General features: G+C 36.9%; 1 protein-coding gene across 4 annotated transcripts in view; it reads right to left on the minus strand.

Moving 5' to 3' along the window:
- The window catches only part of LOC128263793 (paired box protein Pax-6), a 28,196-nt gene extending 16,850 nt beyond the window's left edge, over positions 1-11,346 (minus strand). The window contains exons 1-3 of one of the 4 annotated variants that reach the window (XM_052999020.1): positions 10,428-11,337; positions 5,459-5,638; positions 2,344-2,509 (exon numbers count right to left, since the gene is read on the minus strand). In XM_052999020.1, coding sequence (XP_052854980.1) covers positions 2,344-2,509; positions 5,459-5,638; positions 10,428-10,536 — 455 coding nt within the window. In that variant the 5' untranslated portion in view covers positions 10,537-11,337. Of the gene's footprint in view, positions 1-2,343; positions 2,510-5,458; positions 5,639-10,427 lie in introns of all 4 variants that reach the window. The other 3 variants (XM_052999019.1, XM_052999023.1, XM_052999021.1) reach the window with 3 other exon arrangements.
- Positions 11,347-20,692: the final 9,346 nt, after the last annotated feature.

The following is a 20,692-nucleotide window of genomic DNA, read 5'->3' on the forward strand; positions in this document are numbered from 1 at the left end:
AAACAAAATCATCTTTATTACACAATATAGAGCTGGGGAAGGGTAAAACGTTAAGATTACTGACACAGTTTAAACAGTTTTAATAAGCCCTTGTCCGTTTAATATACACATGAGGCGAGGTAACGAAAGTTTCCAATGTCCATACCATTGTATTGTAGGCATCAACAACTGATTTCTCAACAATCCAAAATTAGCTTACTTCTTCGTCGCCTCAAAGCGACAAATGACCAAAGACTTGGCAGCCTGACACAATACTATGGCCCAGTCTTCCCTGTTATTCCTAGATGACGAAATTAATTTCCCTAACCACACGTTTCTAGCCGATATTTAACCCTAAACCCTAAAGTCTGGGCGCGAAAAAATTAGCATTGACATGGCGGCCATCGTAGTTTCTGTGAACCAGGGGCGTAGTCGAAAGAGAAATGGGGTTTTGAGGAGCCGCAGCTGTTCAGATCAGCTGTTATCCTCCTCGGAAATCGTAGTTTGACACTTTTCAAAAATTGCAATGGCTTGTCAGGGTTGGATTGCGTAGGAGAGGGTTACTATCGCAAAATTAATTACTAACATCGGACTAACTGGGAAATTTTTGGAACTGCAAAACCACCTTCAACAGATGGTGGACGGGGGATTCGTCTCTGTGGAAAGGGGCTTTTAACGCTCCCACAGGTAGTAATTTATAAAGTAAATGTATACAGATTATATGATATATAAGTGATTAGTTAATGTTCAGATAACCATTTGATCACTAATCCATAGCATTTAATAAATGCTATTTACTATACTATTTACGACATTTTTCTTCTATTCATACCTACATTTTGGTATAGAATTACCAATTGTGGCCAATAATATGGATAATCAAACTTATTTTTATTTATTTTCGTTATTTTCCATTATAGCAAATGTATTTTGAAAGCAAACGAATTTGAAAAGGTCATTAAAAAAGTATAAGAAGGGTCTTTTTTCAACAGACTATGCTTGAAGAGAATTTGTGGGATTTCTTCCAGATCGAAGCAAAGCGTATTTTTAAAGCATTTTTTTAAATCGGTAATAAAACTAAAAAAAGTAGTTTGGACTTTCGACTCCAGTGAAAAAAGCTCTCTAACACATCAAAGGGTGTCTCAATTTGTGTCACAAATTTCGATTTCAATAGTTTGGGTATTTAGCAAAAATCGCCCCTGATGAGACGATAATGTTGGTGCCCTGCCAAGTGTTCCTAAAAGGCTTTGTTTGCTTAGCAAGCAAACATGTGATACACCACTTTCACGTAGAGCGGAACTGTCAATTAGGGGATCCAGGACTGAAACCCCTGGCAGGCATTAAATGCAGCGGAAAGTGTTTAAAATTCTGTTGCCTAATTGGACATGTTGAGGTAGTTTTACTTGAAAGCTTTAACATAAACAAACAGTTTTCTCGTTAGGAAACAGAGTACCATTAATAACTAAACTCTTATGTGGATGTGTGATCCTGCTTGTTCTGCCAAAAACTCATCTAGGCCGGGCTGAGAATGGACAAACTTGATTTAGAGCTTACCCTAAGAGGGACCCCCACTGCCTGGCAAGTCTCTTTGTGATCGACAAAATTAAAGCCGTGTTCAGAAGCCAGATCAAGAGAAGGGAAGGCAGTTCACAGCTGAGTAAGGCTGGTTTAACACAATATATTCTATGCTTGCGGTTCAAATAAGTTACAGATGCTGAGGAGGCCAATCTGCTTTAACGACAAGACTATCTGGTATTTAACTTTTTTGGACGGCTGCCTGGCTTCGACAAACTTTTTGTAGGTACAGCTCCCAAAAACAAGGCAAGAACAAGAGTGAACAAACAAACAACATGAGATTTGTATACACTAGCAGCTATAAAAAATTAATTATTTTATAACATTAAATATTAAAATATTTTTTTCAAAATAAAAATTGGAATTTCTTTAGGACGTCGTAATGGTTTATTGATTTTTTGTTAACCAAGCCCCAAACGATGAGAAATTTTTTTTTTGTTAATAACATTTTAAAGACAGTCAAATTTTGATAAACGATTAAATTAGAGTTCATTCCTTACTGTTGCACTCAGATATAGGACTTTAAAATAGAAACCACACCAACTATTTGTCTGAGCAACATTTTGTTAATTTTGCGTTTAATTGTTGTGGCTTCTGTGGATGCTTTTGGACCAAACCAAATACGCTTAAAAACAATGTAGCTATGATTCGGTCGTTCCTATGGAAGCTAAATGATATCGTTTTCCGATTTTAATAAACATATCTAAAACCTCGATTGCGGTGCGGCACCAATTTTCTAACTTTGTGGGCTTAAAAAGAACATTATGAAAGTGAGAAATGTGCTCCTACCTGCCGAGAATTTTGCTCACACATCCGTTGGACACTTGCAGAATTCGGGAAATATCACATGGCCGTGCTCCAGAGTGGGCCAGCTCGACAATTTTCTGTCGTGTTGAGTCCGGCAGGGGTCTGCCTCCGACGAAAACGCCGCCCAACTGGTTTACTCCACTGTGACCTGCAAAATACAACGAGAATAGAGCAAGGAAGCGCACGCTGTTTGTGATGTGTACTATTTTTAATTATACAAGTAATAGTTCCCAGGCTCGGTGTTTATTGCCACAACTTAATCGGCCTCATCGCTGCTCGACTATGTCTGCCGCCGATGTACACTTCCAAACACACAAGCTTTCGGCAATGAGGCGGATAATTCGGTTTGTCACGCTTTTAAAGACGTCAAAATACATTCATACATTCAAACATTCGGCGACCCAAATTCGAGATGGACATGTTGAAGGGACGAACCCCATTTGATAACTTTTTCTGCGTCTTTAAGCCGGGACTAAGCATCTCAATTTGTGTACGCCGGCCAAATTGGGCCTTGTTTAGTCTGAACAATTTGGTATTTGCAAAATTGTCACAAACATGTTGCGACCATGCTACGATACACTGAAAACCACCACCATTCAATGGATATTTTGATATTTAAATAACATTATTTTGTTACTTGATTTATATAATTATATTTAAGACTTGCAATTTCAAAATAAAATGTTTTACATTTGACCCAATTTGTTTTTAAACAACTTTAATACAGTAACTAATAATAATGAATTAAAAGAAGAATACATTTTGTCAGAAAATCGTATACAATTTCTCCGCTTTAAAATGAAAAGAAAACGTTTTCTGTGTGTATTTATCTGAAGCACGAAGACGAGCAGAGGGAAAAAGCCAAAAGGCATAAAAAGGGCACTCTCGGTGTTCAGGTCAAGCATGAGAATGGAAGGGTTTTATATAAATTTCCGAGTATTGGGACTTATTGAAATAAAATCCCAAAATCTTCGTATCAATTTACTGCTTTATTGGTAAAGAAGTCAGCGAGGCAAAAGCAATACCTAGATACACGCATAACAGATTCAGCTCCTGACAAAGGGCTAATCCGGGTGACTTTTCTGTTTTCAGAATCGGTTCGGAATGCGTCTGATGATAGCTTTCGTTTTTTATCTTCAATTAGATTGATATGTCTCCTCAGAGAATCTTTAGATTAATAGAGTGCATCCTAAACGCCACATTACATTTGTATGCGACATCAATGGGACATCAATGGGAAGACAGTCAAGTCGAGTGATTTTTCCGCGGAACCAGCTACCCAGATATCCAAATACAGATCCCGGGAGGAAACTGTTTTGCATTTGCAGGCACTTCGAAATGGAATTGCATGTCGAAAATTCGATTTGCCAATTTTACGGGCACACAATTTCCTAAAAACATCTTGCCGGTGGGATTAATAATGTAATTGCAGCACAAATCTGTCGGCGAGCAAAACAATGGCTTAGCCATAGGGTACTGGAGCTGGACCCTCTAAGGGACTGGTCCATTCAGGGGCAGGACAGACTTTCCCTCGTCTCTGAAAAAGCGGACCGGACCGATTCACGTGCAACGGGGTGGGTACTGGATACTGGGTACTGGGTACTGGGTTCAATGCTGGTTCCCGGCAGCCGCTAAAGAGGCTCATTTGGCATTTTAGAGTGCATTGTGTGTGTTTGTATTTACTCGACTTCGGCTTTCAGTGCCAATAATTGTTTCCATTTGTAACGACATGACACGAAACGGTCGTCAACAACGAACAACGAAGAGTGAACAACGAACAACGAACAACGAACACACACTTCAAGATCATTAAAGGTGGAAAATTATTGTGTTGATTCACGAGCACAACAATAGATTGACCTGGCAGAGAGTACTTAACAGCTCGACGGTGTGGGGATGAGTTTGTGATTGGAAATGGGATTTGAGGGATGCCGATGCCGATGCCGATGCCCATGCCCATGCCGATGACTATAACCTACTCCGCAAATCGTGAAATATTGTTCGGCTCATCGCCGTCTTGAAAGTCTATGCCGATTGAGATTGTCCCCGATGATCAGCTCTTCCCATTGTGCGACTATAATTGGCAGCATGTGCGAGATTTCGAGTCAGCCACTGAACAATGCCCTGCTGATCCCATTGAGCCGTATGCTTTGGGTTTACCCAGGCATTGAGCTGTTTTAACGCCAATAACGAATTTTCATGACACATATTTAGCAAGGACAACAGCTATGAAATGTCTCTATTTTTTGGGTTCGTGGCAGCAGATCTTTTGAGTCCTGACACGACAAATCGCTTTCGGCTGTGAAAAACTAGGATGTTCAAGGCAATTTTATGTTTGTTTCATTGGCTCTGGTACTCTTTAAACTTAAGGTTGGCTGAAATCACACAGAAAATCCCATTTACTCCTCAATAAAGTATATATGATATGTTCAAATCTGTCTGGGGGAAAAAAAGGTCATTAAATTTTGCATAGCTCAAATTGTGTTCAACGTGATTTGAAAGTTAATAAGTGCATCTCGAAAATAAACTACAGAAAGGATTAAAAAATGAGTATTAATTCAGTACTAAATATAATAGCCCCTATACTTTTTAGTTTTATGAGTCTTTAGCTGCAGTGTACGTCTCAAAACCAATAGTTTAACACTCATGTAACAACACTAAAGTTTTTATGACAATGACTACAATTGAGGAATAGCTCTCTAAATCAATAATTACAAGTAAATCTTGGTATATTGACGTTTCTTTTATATGTACATTTAATTGATTCATAAATATGCCTGGCTGATAGCTCTGAATTGAATAGTTCTTGAGATCCACGACCTACGAGTATTGCTTTTAGACCATGTAAAAGATATGTTCCTAAATGAGAGTATCGTAGGGACTTGAATGCAAGATATTTCAGCAACGCAACTAAACAAATACAACATCTAAATAAATTTCTTTTCATCATTGGGTCAACTACTTCGGTATAGGTTTGTGGATAGATATGTGGGGAAATTGTTTCGGAAGTGGCTGTGATGGGGAGACGGGGGGCTATCTGAAAACGGGGTAAGTGAAAAGGGGTGGCTTTGCTTTCGCTTTACTCTGTAAGACGTACATTCATCATCAGTCAAATGGTAGTAGGTCGTGGCGAAGTACGACGATGTCGAATGTGGCTGTGACGCTGGGCCGGCTTCCACGGCTTCCATTGTAGGGGAAGGCTTTCCGGCGATACCGCCTAGTCCGCTGCCACCAGCGGTACCCAAACAGGGTAAATTTCTCATTGCAATCACATTGTCTATAAGAAAAGAGCAGAGCAAAGGGGTAAAATTTGTATCAAGTAGTCACTTTGAGCTTAGTTCTTTTTGTATGTATTTTGTTAGTAGCATAGATCTATAAGGACTACGGAAATGCCTGAATACTTTACTAAGCATTAAGGATATATTTATGGAAACGTCGTTAATGGTTTAACAAACTCTAAACTGTGGACTTAAAATGGACTTAAAGTGACTCTAGCCCTAACACCAAATAAAATCGCAGAACTACATTTAACAATTTATTTGAGAGTCTATCCACTTGTTACATCTCGTTATACCCTTGATAAGGATTTCACAGGTTTAGATGCAAAGCACTTAAATGTTTAAATGTTCTTGATCAGTATTACAAGGCTAGTCGACACAAATACGTTATTCCATCAGTTAAAACTTTGGACAGCTCTGACTTATGGCTCTCTGCTTAAAATTTTCAGTATAGGCCTAGACTTTTTGCCGCGGCATTGTTAGAATATATTTATAGAAAATATACCTACACATGAGATAATTTAATAACAAAGCCAATCAATTTTGGTGATTGTCCTACCTGGACAGACACTATAGTCGAATTCCGCAATTACTAGATACCAACAGAAAAATAAACTTGCGCTCCGTAAGAACTACAAAGTCCCAAATCTATTGCCTTTATATTTAGTTTCCGAGTTCTCGACGTTCAAACGGACATAAGGACGGACAGACAGACGGAAATGGCTATTGATCCTGATCAAGAACATCAATATATATACTTGGTAGGTTCGGGAACGTGTCTTTCTAACTGTTACATAATTTTAAACAAATATAACATACCCTTTTACACTACAACTTAAAGGCATAACTATGAAAAGTAAATAAATGAAAACGGCAACGGGAAATCTCCAATTTTGTTACATTTTAAATGTATTTCTCTAACCGTTTTAGGCGACTATATCTATGCGTATTAATTTATAAACAACGATCTTTTTTATTTTTATCATCCCATTTCTCGTTTTACAGATATATTGTATTGCCGTCCGATACGTTAGAGGGAAGACTGTTGGGAAAAATTTATCCAGACAGTTTGAAAACAACACACGACCACAAATTTAAACTTTTTTTTTTTAATAAATGGGTGCTCCTGAGTAAAAGTCTCATACAAACTTATGTGTTTTCAGCTTAGGATTCCGCGGTATACCTAAGAACACGAAAATTCAATGTTTTACGACACTTTTAATTATGTAGCTCATGTAATTAGATTTAGCTAAATTTTTTTAGCTGAGCCAAAACTCTTAACACACTACCGCATTTAGAAAAATAAGTTAGCGGACGTCAAAGTTGAAATCTTAAAGCATCTCTAAAAAATATATCTTCAACGGAATCCCTAATTTCTCTTGAAATCTACAGTCCTCTGCGTGTTAAAAATTTGGGTTTATACAGTATTTATTATTCTACTATATCTTTGGATATTTTATAGCATTAAAGCAAACATTTTTGGGTTTATCTACAACTATTTCATCTCCAATTTTAAGAAAGTCATTGAACCCCTTAACATGTCTGATGCCTTATTAGCCTAGACACGTCGAAAGACACGTTTAAAAGTTATTCAAAAATATTTTTTTTTTGTATATTTCAAAATGCCAAATTTTGAGCCTCTGTTTATCGGTTTCAAAAAATGTTTGGAACCTCGAATAATTTTTGATGTGTTGGGCCAGTTAATTCAAATCAGCTCAAAAAACTAGATTTTGTACACCGATGGCATCTAGTAAAGTTACAGACAAGTGCTTTATGTCGTTAAATTGTGCAATGCTAATCATGCTGCCATAACATAGTTAGTCCAAAAACAAATGTTTTGAAATTATAACAAAAACTTTGCCTTACAATTACTTTTTGACTTTTTAATACATATATATAGGGCTCTCTTCCATAAGTATGCACCACCAATTTGGCTACGAAAATATTTAACTTTTTAAAAGTCAAATTTTAAAAATATTATTAAATTTAACAAAATTTAATGAAGTCGGGTACTATGCAAAAAAGTGAGCAAGACATAAGCAGATGTCTTTAAAAAAAAACTTAGTAATGAACACTTTAAGAAAACTTACTCTACTATCATTATTTCAGTCAGATTGATACATTTTCGACCTTATAAAGTATCTATATGCTTAATCAGCCATGTCCGTCTGTTTGTCTCTCAATTTTAAGGCTATCTTCATAAAACCTTCCCAAAAGTAGTCTTTCTGTGCTAGGTAGAATATAAGTCGGAAAAAGAAGGAAAATAAATGTATGAAACACATTACAACTTCGCTGCTTATAAATTGTTTTAATATTCTTTAAGCTAAAGTAATAGTCAAATATTTCAGAACTACGGGTTTTGTTTTTAATAGATCCAATTGAAAAAATCATTAAAAAAAAAACAAATAAAACAGAAAACATAAATTGCCAATTACTTTTAAAATTATAGCTCGAAAAATGTTTGTGTCTACCGTTGATATGACCGAAACACAAACATAGAGCCTAAAAACGCTTTCTCCTACCTGTAACATACTTTCAACGAATACAATAACCCTTTTATAGGGTTTGTAGGACGTCGATAGTGCGCACTACCGGTAGTTTTGGATACCGATGGTGACCACTATCGATACTATCGATCGTATCGAAAATTGTTTTGCCTTAAAACAAAACTGAACGAATTATCAATAAAAACATGTTCAACTTCTAAATTCTAATCTTTGACCCTGATTAACAAAGCAATTTAGCACGAATTCATATTTACATAACATTAAAAACGGTATTATTTTAAAATTCTTAGCCTATCCTGATATTCCTCGAACTTTTCGAAAATGCTGTGTGATCTGGAAGTTGAAAATTCTAGTTCCTAGCATATACCGTAATATACTCCAAACATTCTTTAAGTACATAAATAAAATGTATTTTTTTAGACCGATCGTATCGATAGTATCGATAGTGGTATCGATTGTTTTGCTTACTCTCCGAGTATCGGGTATAAAAATTATAACTTCGCAGTTTGCAATTGATTTGAATATTTTAAATTTTATAAAAATTGGGCAACGATATCATAAAAGCATACAAATCAGAATATTGATGTTTTAAAAATATTTATTTTTGGAGTAGCTGCAAGGCCTTATGCGTTTCGTCTTGCCGAAGCTTGCTTCATTTGTTGCTAGCTAAGCTCCTATAACGTTGTTTGTTAAAATAAAATAGTCCGTTTCTACGCAAACTACTCACTCAGTGTTAAAGCTATCTGCAAAGTTATAAGTATTTTGCATTTCGCTATTTTACATAGACGTCCGATCCGACTTATATACTAGATAGAAAGACAACTTTTGGGATTGTTTTATGCTGACAAACGGATAGACAGAAGGGCAGAAGGACAGACCGACTTTCCTAGTGATGCTGATCAAGAATATATATACTTTTTGGGGTCGGAAATGACTCCTGAGACAAAACTTCATTTTGCAGTCTATCATTTACTAAAATAATTTCTTGAATAAAATAAATGACTATTAGATTCTCGTTGCTTAGGTAACGAATATCAAAGTCAAAACGCCCCTAGAAATTCTCTGTTATATATCTGCACGTCAAGTTCCAAATCACTAGCTTTAATAGTTTCGATTTTCGGCGTTTATACGGATAGACGGACAGACAGACGGACATGACTAGTCGACTCTGCTATTAAACCTGAACCAAACTATGTATACTTTATGGGGTCGAAAACATGGATGTGTTTGAATGTTTTGAACGAACACGATATAACCTTTTATTCTACTAAAATCGGGCATTGAAAAGGTTTATTTAAATTAATATCGTTAATATAATTTTGCAGCTGCTGCAAAAATTAAGTATTCCTTAGCACAACTATATTTTGATTTGTAATTATATCAGTGAGGCAATAAAGATTTGCTGCTGAAATAATCGATCGTTTATATGGCAGATATATAAAATAGTCATCCTTCTGAAACATTAATCCATTGCAATGTCAAAAGTTTGCAACGCAGTGATATATAAAATGTTGAACAAAAAATCGTGACGAAAAATGACAAAAACGCATTTTTAAAGTTTTCTCGTTTGGCAAGCTGCATGGACATGTAATTTTATAGGAGGCTGACATACTTTGTTGCAGTGTGCTTAATAAATAATTTAAAGAAAAGTAGTTGCGCAGAATTACCGACTTAAGAAAAGTATTGCAAATCATAACTCGTTCAGTTTGAAAAAAAAAATAAGTTATCTGGAAATGATCGGAAATGAGACCAACTTAAATAGCTTTTCCAAATGTAATTAAACAAAACAATGCAATCGGCTTCAGGTTTGAAATTTTAGCCTTCTAAACTAAGTCGAACAATTAAAAACAAACAAAATTTGGAAAGTTTTACATTTAATTTATAGATTTTGTAGTCCGACAGATCCCTATCAAATCGTATATTAACCTCAAGTTATTAACGAGTACTCTTAATTAATGGACAAATATATGGGCAGTCAAAAGCAAATATCTCAAACCCTTTTTGAAAATAAAGGTGTCTGGTGATCAATGCGCATCACAATAAAATCAGTTTATATTCAGCAAAATTGCAAAATTTCTTAAAAATTACCATCTTTCGAACACAATAGTTTTGTTCAAAAAATGTATCTTTTCCAGCCTTGGGTCGCATGCTACGAGTTAATTTTCAATAATATTCCTTCTTGTAGCGCCACTTCATCGTCGGGTTGGAGTTATTGAAATCTTTCGCAAAGCTCGAACTATACATACAGATCTTGCAAAGACGAGCGGAAGTGCATGCTTACCCTTGTGAGCCATGTCCTCCAAGGACGGTAGACGCTCTATTAAGCTTCCCGCTGACCAAGGGGGCACTACGGTGCCTATGGCCGTCGGAGTTGGTTGCAGCGTGAACATGACTGCGCCCGGGAATGTGGATGTGTTCCGGAGGACTCGGCGATCGCCGTTGTGTCTGTGGTCGACTATATCGATTTAAATTTCCGAACCGGCACAATGCTAATCGCGATCGATTTTGACTTTCTTTGTGCAAGCTTTATACAGGGGACTCTGCCGTGCTCTGCCGAAACCACGCTGCGCGAACCCTTGCAGGGTGGACCGAGCTTTGAAAGTGAATGTGTGCAGATGGTGACGGTGGAAATGGCGTCCTATGGAGATCAGAAATCTATTGTTGATGGCGCCATGGGGACTTCAGAGTCACGCATATGAGAACACAAATTAAACTGAGCAGCGCTTTTGTTTTAGTTCACTTGTTCATTTTTCGGAAACCACTTTTGATTGCACACAACACACACATAATAATCATTATTTTAATCGCCTGAAGTATTGCAGTATTGAAGTATGTAATATTCCCGATGAGTACCGATTGCCAGTATCGATACGATAGCAATTTGAGTCGATATGGAATTTGCACGGCGAACAATAAACGCTACACTTCCCGTCACGGCGGCAAAACTGCATTCACCTTTGGAGCGCGAGTCGCAATGGTAAAGTCACGACCTGCCTGCTCGGATCCGTTCCAGAAACCGACTAGGCCGACCCTCGTGCAGGCCAGCTCGCGTCCCGCGTGGCACAGACCGTGATTGCGGCCAAGGAAGCGTCTGTGATTGGCCAGGTTCGGCGCGGCCGGCGCACTCACCACCATTTAGCACAGGGAAGCGCTGTGGTTGGCCCTCGGCCAGGCACACCAGTCGTCGCACTCGCACCCGTACTCGGCTGATGGGAGTGAGGAGAGGCGAGGAGTCGTTGTGCGGAACGTTGCAGTTTCACAGCTGCGTTTTAATACAGCAAACATAACTTGGCGGTGGAAGCTTTAAACTAAAGAGGGGCTCAACTGCTGGCAGCTAGGAACCCAAATAAGTATGTTTTTATTCCAAAACGAGGTACAATAAGCCCGTGGAATTACTTTTGACAACAGACTACGAAGTACAAAGCACAGTAAGTTTCTTTGCCCCACGCAGAGCGGCGGCAGAGTTGCACACCCACGCATGCCGCAGCACCGCTTAAAGCCAGCTTAGGACGCCTCGAGTCCGCACCCCACAACCACTTACACACATGTTGCACTTAATTTGAATTTGAATTTGAATTCGAATTCGAATTCGCATTCGCATTCGCATTCTCCCAGTGAGGAAACGAGGCGCAAGACAGGGGCAGTCGCCCAATGGAATTGTATCATTCCGATACAAAAAGCGTTTTACATTTCCGTTAACTACCCGCACGTTTCCGCTTCAGCAGCGAAAGCAGGCAGTGGGCGTGGGCGTGGGCATGGGCGTGGGCGTGGGCGAGGGCGAGGGCGTTTGGTTGTTTAGCAAAATGTCGACAAGCCTAAACACGGTAACACCCACCAGCCGGCCTCACATGTGGGAGGCTGGAGTTTGAAAAGGTTGGTCCTGCTTCTACGCCAGCACCGGCGTATGCGCTGCCACTGGCCCGAAAAGGACGGCAAGTGTGCTGGCGGCAAGGCGGAAGTTTGCCCATTTCAAAACGCTTTGAGAAATATTAAAAAACTAGCGCATACCAGCACGCGAAACTGCAGGGGATGAAGCCGATTTAAATGTAAGGCTCAAAGTTTTAAAACAATATCCTGGTCAATGTATCTGTTCTCAACTCAAAGTGGATTCTTTTTCAGTTCTCCAATACATTTATTAGTTCGTTTATAAGCAACATCGAATTAATATAAATCTGTATATACCAATATGTAACAGTTGTCCCATAGATAGAACGATTGATAATCACAGAAGCTTTTATCGGCACTTGCTTCATTTTAATAATTATACATTTTTAAACTTTAAAGGTTTGACAACCAAGCTTTCCTGGGTAGAAAACAATAGGTTAAGTTCTTACAAGAAATTAAATAAAAAATACTGTTTCATTTGAGCTTACTTTTGCAAACACATATATTGTACAATTAAAAAATAGATATTGTTTCATTTAAAAAAAAATTGTATTTACATTTTACTTTTTTTTAGTTTTAAATGTTTTTTAACTTTTTTAATAAAAACTGAAATTGCAGATCCGCAAGGAAAGCAGTTCCAATAATAATATGGAAAACTGAATAGGGTACCCGGTATTCTCGCTCAGTGTAGACTTGTTTGCTCTTTCTCCCAATGGTCTTATGTCTTTGGCTTTATACATTTAGTGTTTGTTTGCAAACTTGACCAATTTGAATTAAGCCAATAGCGGAAGTTTAAGTACCCACCATGGTTTAATGATCGCACTACGGGAATGTAACTCTTAAAACACATATATGGATCCGAAACCGAACAGCGCCATCTATTCGGCAAAACAAACAGCGAGGGGTCGCAAATTTCTTCTTAGCTGCGTTTTAAAATTGTTATCCTCTGTAGGGGTATATTTCGGAATCCCTTGACTTATCGTTTTCAAGATTTTTTAACTTAAGCAGCAAAAGTATAATGGACAATAAGGTGATATACAAACAAAAAACGAAGCTATGTAGAAACTTTGAAATTTAAATTTTAGGGGTTTTGAGCAATGATAAGTGATTAGTTTAGCCAAAAGGATTTTAAGTAGCAGCTTATCGTACACTTGAGGTAAATCTACGACGCGACTTTAAAGCAACACACAAAACAGGCAAGGTTCATATGTATATGTATCTCGTATTCAAAATTTAAAAAGTGTAACATGAAAGTAGTTTTGTTACAAGTAAAGCGAAATCATTTCATTTCATCCGATTGCCAGATGCCTTTATTATATTTAAGATTTAATATGCACAGATTACACCGTAAAGTGCCCGAAGGTGGGGAACAATGCCTTTATTGGGCTACATGGTGGCGTAGCACATGAAAGCGAATCCCGGACAGGAAGCAGCCTTGCAATCATCACATTATCTCCTCCCTGCTGCTGAGGCAGGATCGCAGCCATTGAGCCACCGACCCACCGACCCACCGAGCCACCAGCCATCGAGCCATCGCCACGTGGCACGTGCCAACGACACGGCACATGCTCGTGCAGAGGAAAGTTTTCCGCTTCGGCTTATACCGCTTATACCGCTCCAGCTGCAGACTCGGCCCGCCTTCCACGGCCCGGACTTATATTAAAAAGAGTGGATAACATCTTAGCAGTGGGGTTTATGCGTCTGACGGTGGAGATTCTGGCTCCGAACCTGTGTGCACTTGTATACCCTTGCAGGCAGTGTTATATATATTATATCTTGATCAGCATCACTAGGGGATCCGATCTAGCCATGTCTTTCCCAAAAGTTGTCTTTCTATTGCAGGTAGTGCCTAAGTCGGAACGAGCCGGATCGGACGACTATAGCATACAGCTCCCATGGGAACAATCGGAAAAATAATTGAAAAAAATTATAAGTTGTTTTTTAATTTCTTCAAAATCGACGACTATAACATAAAGCTGCCATGGAAACAATAAAAATATAAAAAAAAAACATTTTTTTAATATAACTTTTTGTAATTTTTTTAAAATTCTTTTTTTTACAGTTTTATTAAAATTGGAAAACGATATCATATAGCTGCCAATGTTCAATGCTTCAATGTTTTTGAACACATACGCAAGTAAATCATAATTTTAAGGTTTTCAAGAATATTTAATTTTTGCAATAGCTGCAAGGGTATATGAACTTCGGCCTGCCGAAGGTTGCTTCCTTTCTTATTATAAACATTTGTTTGCAACGAGCTAAATACATAATATTCACAAGGCAACATACACGATATTCATATTACAAATTTAACACCTTGATGAAAAAGGTTCTTTTTAAGGCTTACAGCTTACATATCTGTAACTAAACCTGTATACTCACTTTCTTACTATGATGTCCATACCTAAAAAATCGAATTTCAAAGTTCCTTGTTGTTGGTAAAACTCTGGCAGCAAGATCGTCACTAAGAATTAGCTCGAAATTGAATTTTTAATTTGCATACCAACAAAAATCCATTTACATAAATCATATTTCTTTCAAACCAGACTTAATGTTTATAACTAACATAGCTATATTTTAATTGATTTTTACTACGGCAGCTATCGTCCGATCCGCCAGTTTTCCACTTACATTATATCATCCGGATAGCCTTTAAAGTAAGATATTAGTTTGGGTGGAAACCGATGGACAAAAACAAACAAAAAAAAAACAAGAAAGGAAGAAACCTTCGACAAGGCGAAGTTCATGTATTTTTGCAGCTATTGCAAAAATTAAATATTCTTGAAAACATTAAAATTTTGATTTGTTTGTGTATATGTTTGAAAACATTGAAGCTATGATGATATTCAGCTCCATTATACGATCGTTCCTATGACAGCTACATCATATCGTTTTCCGATCCGAATAAAATTAAAAGCGTAATTCTGAACTAACAAATTATTACTACGTCAAAAGGAAATAAAAAAAAATGTAATTATAGACATGTTAATAACTTGATTGTTTCAATTGGAGCTATTTAAAAGATTTAAACATTTAATTCTTAAATGCTTTACCATTTACTATATCTCGCAGAACTAAAAAAAAATTTTAAATCAGCACAGCTATAATTTCTTTTTCCTTTATTTTTCCGATTGTCGTCCGATCCGAATATAGGGTTGATAAAGTCTTCTTCTCCTTCTTAAAAACGTTTGTCTAAATATATAGTACGCTCTCAAACCGATAGAAACCGAGCAGCAAATTGGGTCTCCCGTTAAATGGTGACAGTGAATACATATGCATATAATACACACATACACATAAAAGATGGAGAGCGTAACGGAAAAACCGACCAATGGGTTTCTGGAGGATGGACTCCAACCTGATCAGACCCCTTCCTTAACTACAATGTTGGCAAAATTATAATGGTTATGTATGTACACATAAAATATTAAAATTATATAAATTCTATTTTTCGGCAAGATTTTGAGTTTAATAGTTTAATTTTGTTAATGATCCATCTTTAAAAAAGGCGTTTAAACTATTTTCGGTATAAAATGATATAGTCGTCCGATTTCAATGAAACGAGACCATAGTTCTGAAATATTAAAACATTATTATATCTCAATAAGAAAACAAATTTTATGTTTATTAATTTTTTTTATACAAATATACAATTTTTGTTATTAACTTTGAAAAAGGGACAAGAAAAACATGTTTATTGAATTATTTTCAAGTATTTTCTAAATCAGGGATAACCAGTGTTACCAACAATAGTCCATTCCCAAGTGTAAGATACACACTATTACCGTTTAAAGTTAGCAAAACAACACAAACTAGTTGTTGATAACAAATGACTTACATATATATATTTAAGGTTTGCAAATTATAACAACTTTGCCCTTAAAGCTTTAACAATTATGGTGCAAAAAGGGTGATAGCCTGCCACTCACCAAACAAACGACTTTCTACCACCCATTAAGACCAAGATGAAGAAAAACTCGCCTTTCCAGATGGCTATTACATGCAGCCAGCGTGTGTGCGGCAACAGTTGCTTTTGTGCTGACATAAAAAAGCGTCGTTCTCCTTATCGCCTGTCCGCAAGACTTCACACGGCAACGCAATTGTATTTAGGCGTGGGCGAAGCGGGAAGCGGGAAAGGGGCGTCTAGCGTTATGCGTTATATCGGCAAGGCTGGCGCTGAATCTGGAAAGGAGCACAGCAGGCGGAACGAGATATGTCATGGGACTCAGTTTCTTGAAAAGGTTTTGAGATTAAACAGCGAACACCATTTGAAAATATGAACAATATTCGAAAGCGATTGATCCAGCATTTTGGGAACAGTATTCTCAAAATACCAAAGTATTTGTTCTAAAATGTATCTTTTCAGAAGGAGACATTTCCGACCCTATAAAGTATATGTACACAGAGAAAATTAATCAAGTATGTTTCACTCAATCTAGGAATATTCGTACTCATAAAAAATCCAAAAAAAAAAAATTCTCACCTTGAGTCCATTTTACTCAGTTTGAGGACAATATTTCAAGAATGAAAAAATGTAACTAACATTTTCTTTCAATTTGATTGTTTGTTTTACATACATATTTATAGAAATTAAATTTGAACACGAGTGTCGGTCTTTGTTGTCCACTTGTAGAGCTAAATTGATTCTTTATAAACAAAATAATTCACAATTAAATGTTATACATATTATTTATTTACGTTTTAAATGAAATATTTTATGAAAAGCCCATGCCTCGACTGAGAATTGAACCCGGGACCTTTCGGGCTCTAGATGTAAGCCTTAACCACTCGTCCACGCACGCTCTAACTTGTCACTAAGCAAAAGCCTCACAACTACTTTATTTCAATAGGCAAATTCGTTATTTAAGCCAAATATTTGAAGTATATTTTAGAAATGCTAAAGATCTACATAAATGAGCTAATGCTCATAAAAAAAAAATAAAAAACAACGAAAAACAAAAATAAAGAATTACAAAACTCGAAGTGAACTCGGAACCTCAAAACCTTGGGTGTTGGCTTCCTGGTCCGGACATATTTTTGCCTAAAATGAGTACAAATATTCTTAATGTGAGTTTTTGGGCCAAATCAGAACTCAAAATGAGTATATGCTCAAGTTGAGAATTCAAGTTCTCAATTTCTGACGTTGGAATTTTCTCTGTGTAGAGTTAGCCCAGCAATTGGCACCACGTGAAATGATTGTCATATTATGTCCTAGATTTTAGAAAAAGTTTCTTGATTTAAGAATTATGGAGTAAAATGGAAGAACAATTACCCAAAAATGGATTAAGTCCAAAATTTGCAAGGTATTTTCAAAAGATTTGTTGGCGTTTGCAAAACTGGCATGTTCAAACACTTTTGCTCGGCTAATGTTCCTGATCAAGAATATATTTACTATACCTATTAATCCAAATACTTTGTAGTTAAATTTGCTTATGCTTGTTTTATTTTTTAAAATAATAAAACAAAAACATGAAAAACTATTTCTGATTTCTTTTTCGGTCCCGAAAATTGTTTCTTCAATCATATTATGAGTCTCGACAGCAGCTCATTTGCATTGTGACATTGTCCCTCAGATATAATTCACAGAAAATTTGCCTAATCCGTAATAAAACGCTACAATTATCGCACTTGTGAATACCAGTTAGCAGAGTCGCACCACGAGTCCCCCACTGGGAATTCAAGTAACGAGCCATTAAACAATTAAAGCAGCGCCAGACTTAACTCACCATCACCAAACCCAAAGCCGAAAGACGAGAGACGAGAGCCATTCCCGGACCGGCGATGACCAGTGAAGCATTTGGCCAGCCAACCAAATATAAACAAGCAGCAGCCTTTTGGCAAGGGCTAAAGGGGAATCCCTAGGAAGCCAGCCCGGGTGTGGGTGCTGAATGCCCGCGGGGGTTCACATACGCCCCATTCTGGGAGAGGCAACCACTGTGAATATGCTTCAATTATTATGAGCACACCGAGGCACACCAAACTACCTTCCACCGACCACCGACCTCCGACCACCGACCACCGACCACCTACCTCGCAGTGCCAGCTATCTGGCGAATATCACTTAGCAGAGGACCAAAGCACTCGGTGAGACAATGCGCACTGGTCGAAAAGAGTGTAGAAAGCACACGTAATTAAAGGAAACCACGCTGGGCTCAAAGGATTGGAGCGCCCTTTTGTTCCCTTCTGACAAATTAGTCAAATGTGTCGTTGGAGTAATTAGTATCTCAAATATTTAATTTGATTGCACACTTTCGAATGTTTATATGGGTCATTGTATTCCAACACAAGGCGACGTCGATTTCTTGTTGGGACATTTTTCCCTTTTCATTTATTTCTGTTTCGTCAGGTGAATTGTGACTAAGCAAATAAATACAAGAATAAAAGTGTCAATATTTTCAAAACAGTTCAAACGAGTTCCACCCAGGTAAAAATTAATAGAAAATATGCATATGCCATGGTATTACAAAGATCCCCAGAGGGTTCAGACGCAAGGACTTAAGTTCTTTTTTATATCCTATATATACTAGATAGAAAACAATTTGTTGGTGTCTTTAACCATTCTCCAACTAAAGCTCTCTAATCGACAACAATAGCTTACAAAAATAAATTAATTTTACTAAAATTAAACAATTTACTCTAGATATGAATATTTGGTTTTCCGGTGCAGTTGGACTCCCTGATTAAGAAACTATACTATAAACTAGTATAGTACTAATCACTCTACCCCAACCCGATCCCAAAAACTTCCATTTGAAATTCCTCAGCATCGATATATACCAACTAGGATCAAAAACAGTAGCTCATTTCTCTAAAAAAAGTTAACCTTTCCTGTTCATTTGAGAGCGCCAAAAACTATGCAACACCAACCCGGTGGAAAGAAGCATTTGTTGAGTTATTTACGCACTCACATTTCTAAGGTTTTAGAAAAAACATATGTTTTTTAAATAGTTTTAAACGTTTTACATCGATGACTGAAATTGCTTAGGCCAAACTGGAGATAAAAATTAAATAGGAATGAAAACAGGCTAAACGTTATTTTGTCGAACGAAATTTGTAAGCCTGTGCAATTTGTTCATGTAAGTGGTCTTTCGCTACTTCTAAAGATCGGCAAAAAAATACAGCATGTTAGTCATCCATAGGCACGTTGAGTCTGATTCGCATTGCTAAGACAAAAAGCTAAGGAAAAGCTTTCTTAATTACTATTATCATAAAAACCTTAACTCGATTAAATCCATCCACTTAATGATATCGAAATATTTGCTTTCTATTGTACATAAAAAATGTAATTTCGCGAGCGCGGAAATGTTTTAAAAATGATTTTTAGTGTTCTATTCTGAATATAAAAGTGAGTTTAAATTAAAAGCTGATCGGTAATATAAAGACTCAGTGGATTTTATGAGAATCTATATAAGTGTAAGATCGATCAAACCATCCTTATTAATGTTTTGGCCAAATTACATACAACCCAAAACCTATCGAATTTCCCTTTGGATTCTTAATTATACTCTTTACTTATGGCGTAAAAGGGTACATCGTATTTGCATATAAGTAAATATTTCCTTCGCCACAAATGTAAGTGTTCGGCAGATGGCGCCACCGAATACCCGATTGTTTTCTGGGGCTGTATTTCATTAATAATTGATAAGCTGATAATTCTGGGCATTTGACTATAAAGTATCTTCTTTTTTTTAAATATATACATTTATATCGTGATTACAAATTTTTCATCTTACTTTTTCATAAAGCATTCTGTTTTTTAGTTTACTAATAGCGTAAAAGGGTACATCGTATTCGCATATAAGTAAATATTTTCTTGACCACAAATGTAAATGTTCGGCAGATGGCGCCACCGAAAACCCGATTGTTTTCTGGGACCATATTTCTTTAATAATTGATAAGCTGATAATTCTGGGCATTTGACTATAACGTATCTCCTTGTTTTTTAAATATCAACTTGTACATTTATATCCTGATTCGATATCTTTTAGGTACACTTTTAAAAATCGCTGTTTTATCTGACCTATTCGTACAACCTTCCCTCTCATCATCACTTTCTTAGCGGCACGCAAATTCACATACTCCCTTTGTATGAAGCATGATTAAATCGCATTAAACTCAACCGAGCGAGAGAGAAAGTCTTAAAATATTATCAGCGGATTAAAATCAAATTTAACAAAATAAAAGTGGTGGCAAGTGATTGCTTGTGCCCAGTGCCCCTTGCTCAACCCCGCCAAGTGCTTTTGATTCCAAAGGGTGGGGGATATCTGCTACACCTAAACAAAATAAATGAGAAGTGAGTTCTGTTTCATAAATAGTGTTTTTTCAATGTGGACGTGTATGAAAAAAGGAAATTTAATTTTGTGCTATCAGCAGGGCATGTGGCCGCCAGTGTAACACTATTACGATGTCGGATCGGAAAAGTTTAAATCGTCCTTAGAATTTAAGGGCCTGAAGCTACGGAGAAGTTATATGGAAAGGTACTGAAATAACATAATATTCCAATATAGAAATAAGCTAAAAAGCTATGAAAGGTCTCAACAATATGTGAATCTTTGCAAATACATCTAAAATATGTTGAAGGCACTTGATTCAATGGCCTGCGACGTAGTACCCTCTATTATTATCTTATCGGTGGATAATTGAATAAGTTTAAAATTTGAA

The sequence above is a fragment of the Drosophila gunungcola genome, unplaced genomic scaffold (assembly GCF_025200985.1).
Source record: "Drosophila gunungcola strain Sukarami unplaced genomic scaffold, Dgunungcola_SK_2 000018F, whole genome shotgun sequence".
NCBI classification, from domain to species: domain Eukaryota; kingdom Metazoa; phylum Arthropoda; class Insecta; order Diptera; family Drosophilidae; genus Drosophila; species Drosophila gunungcola.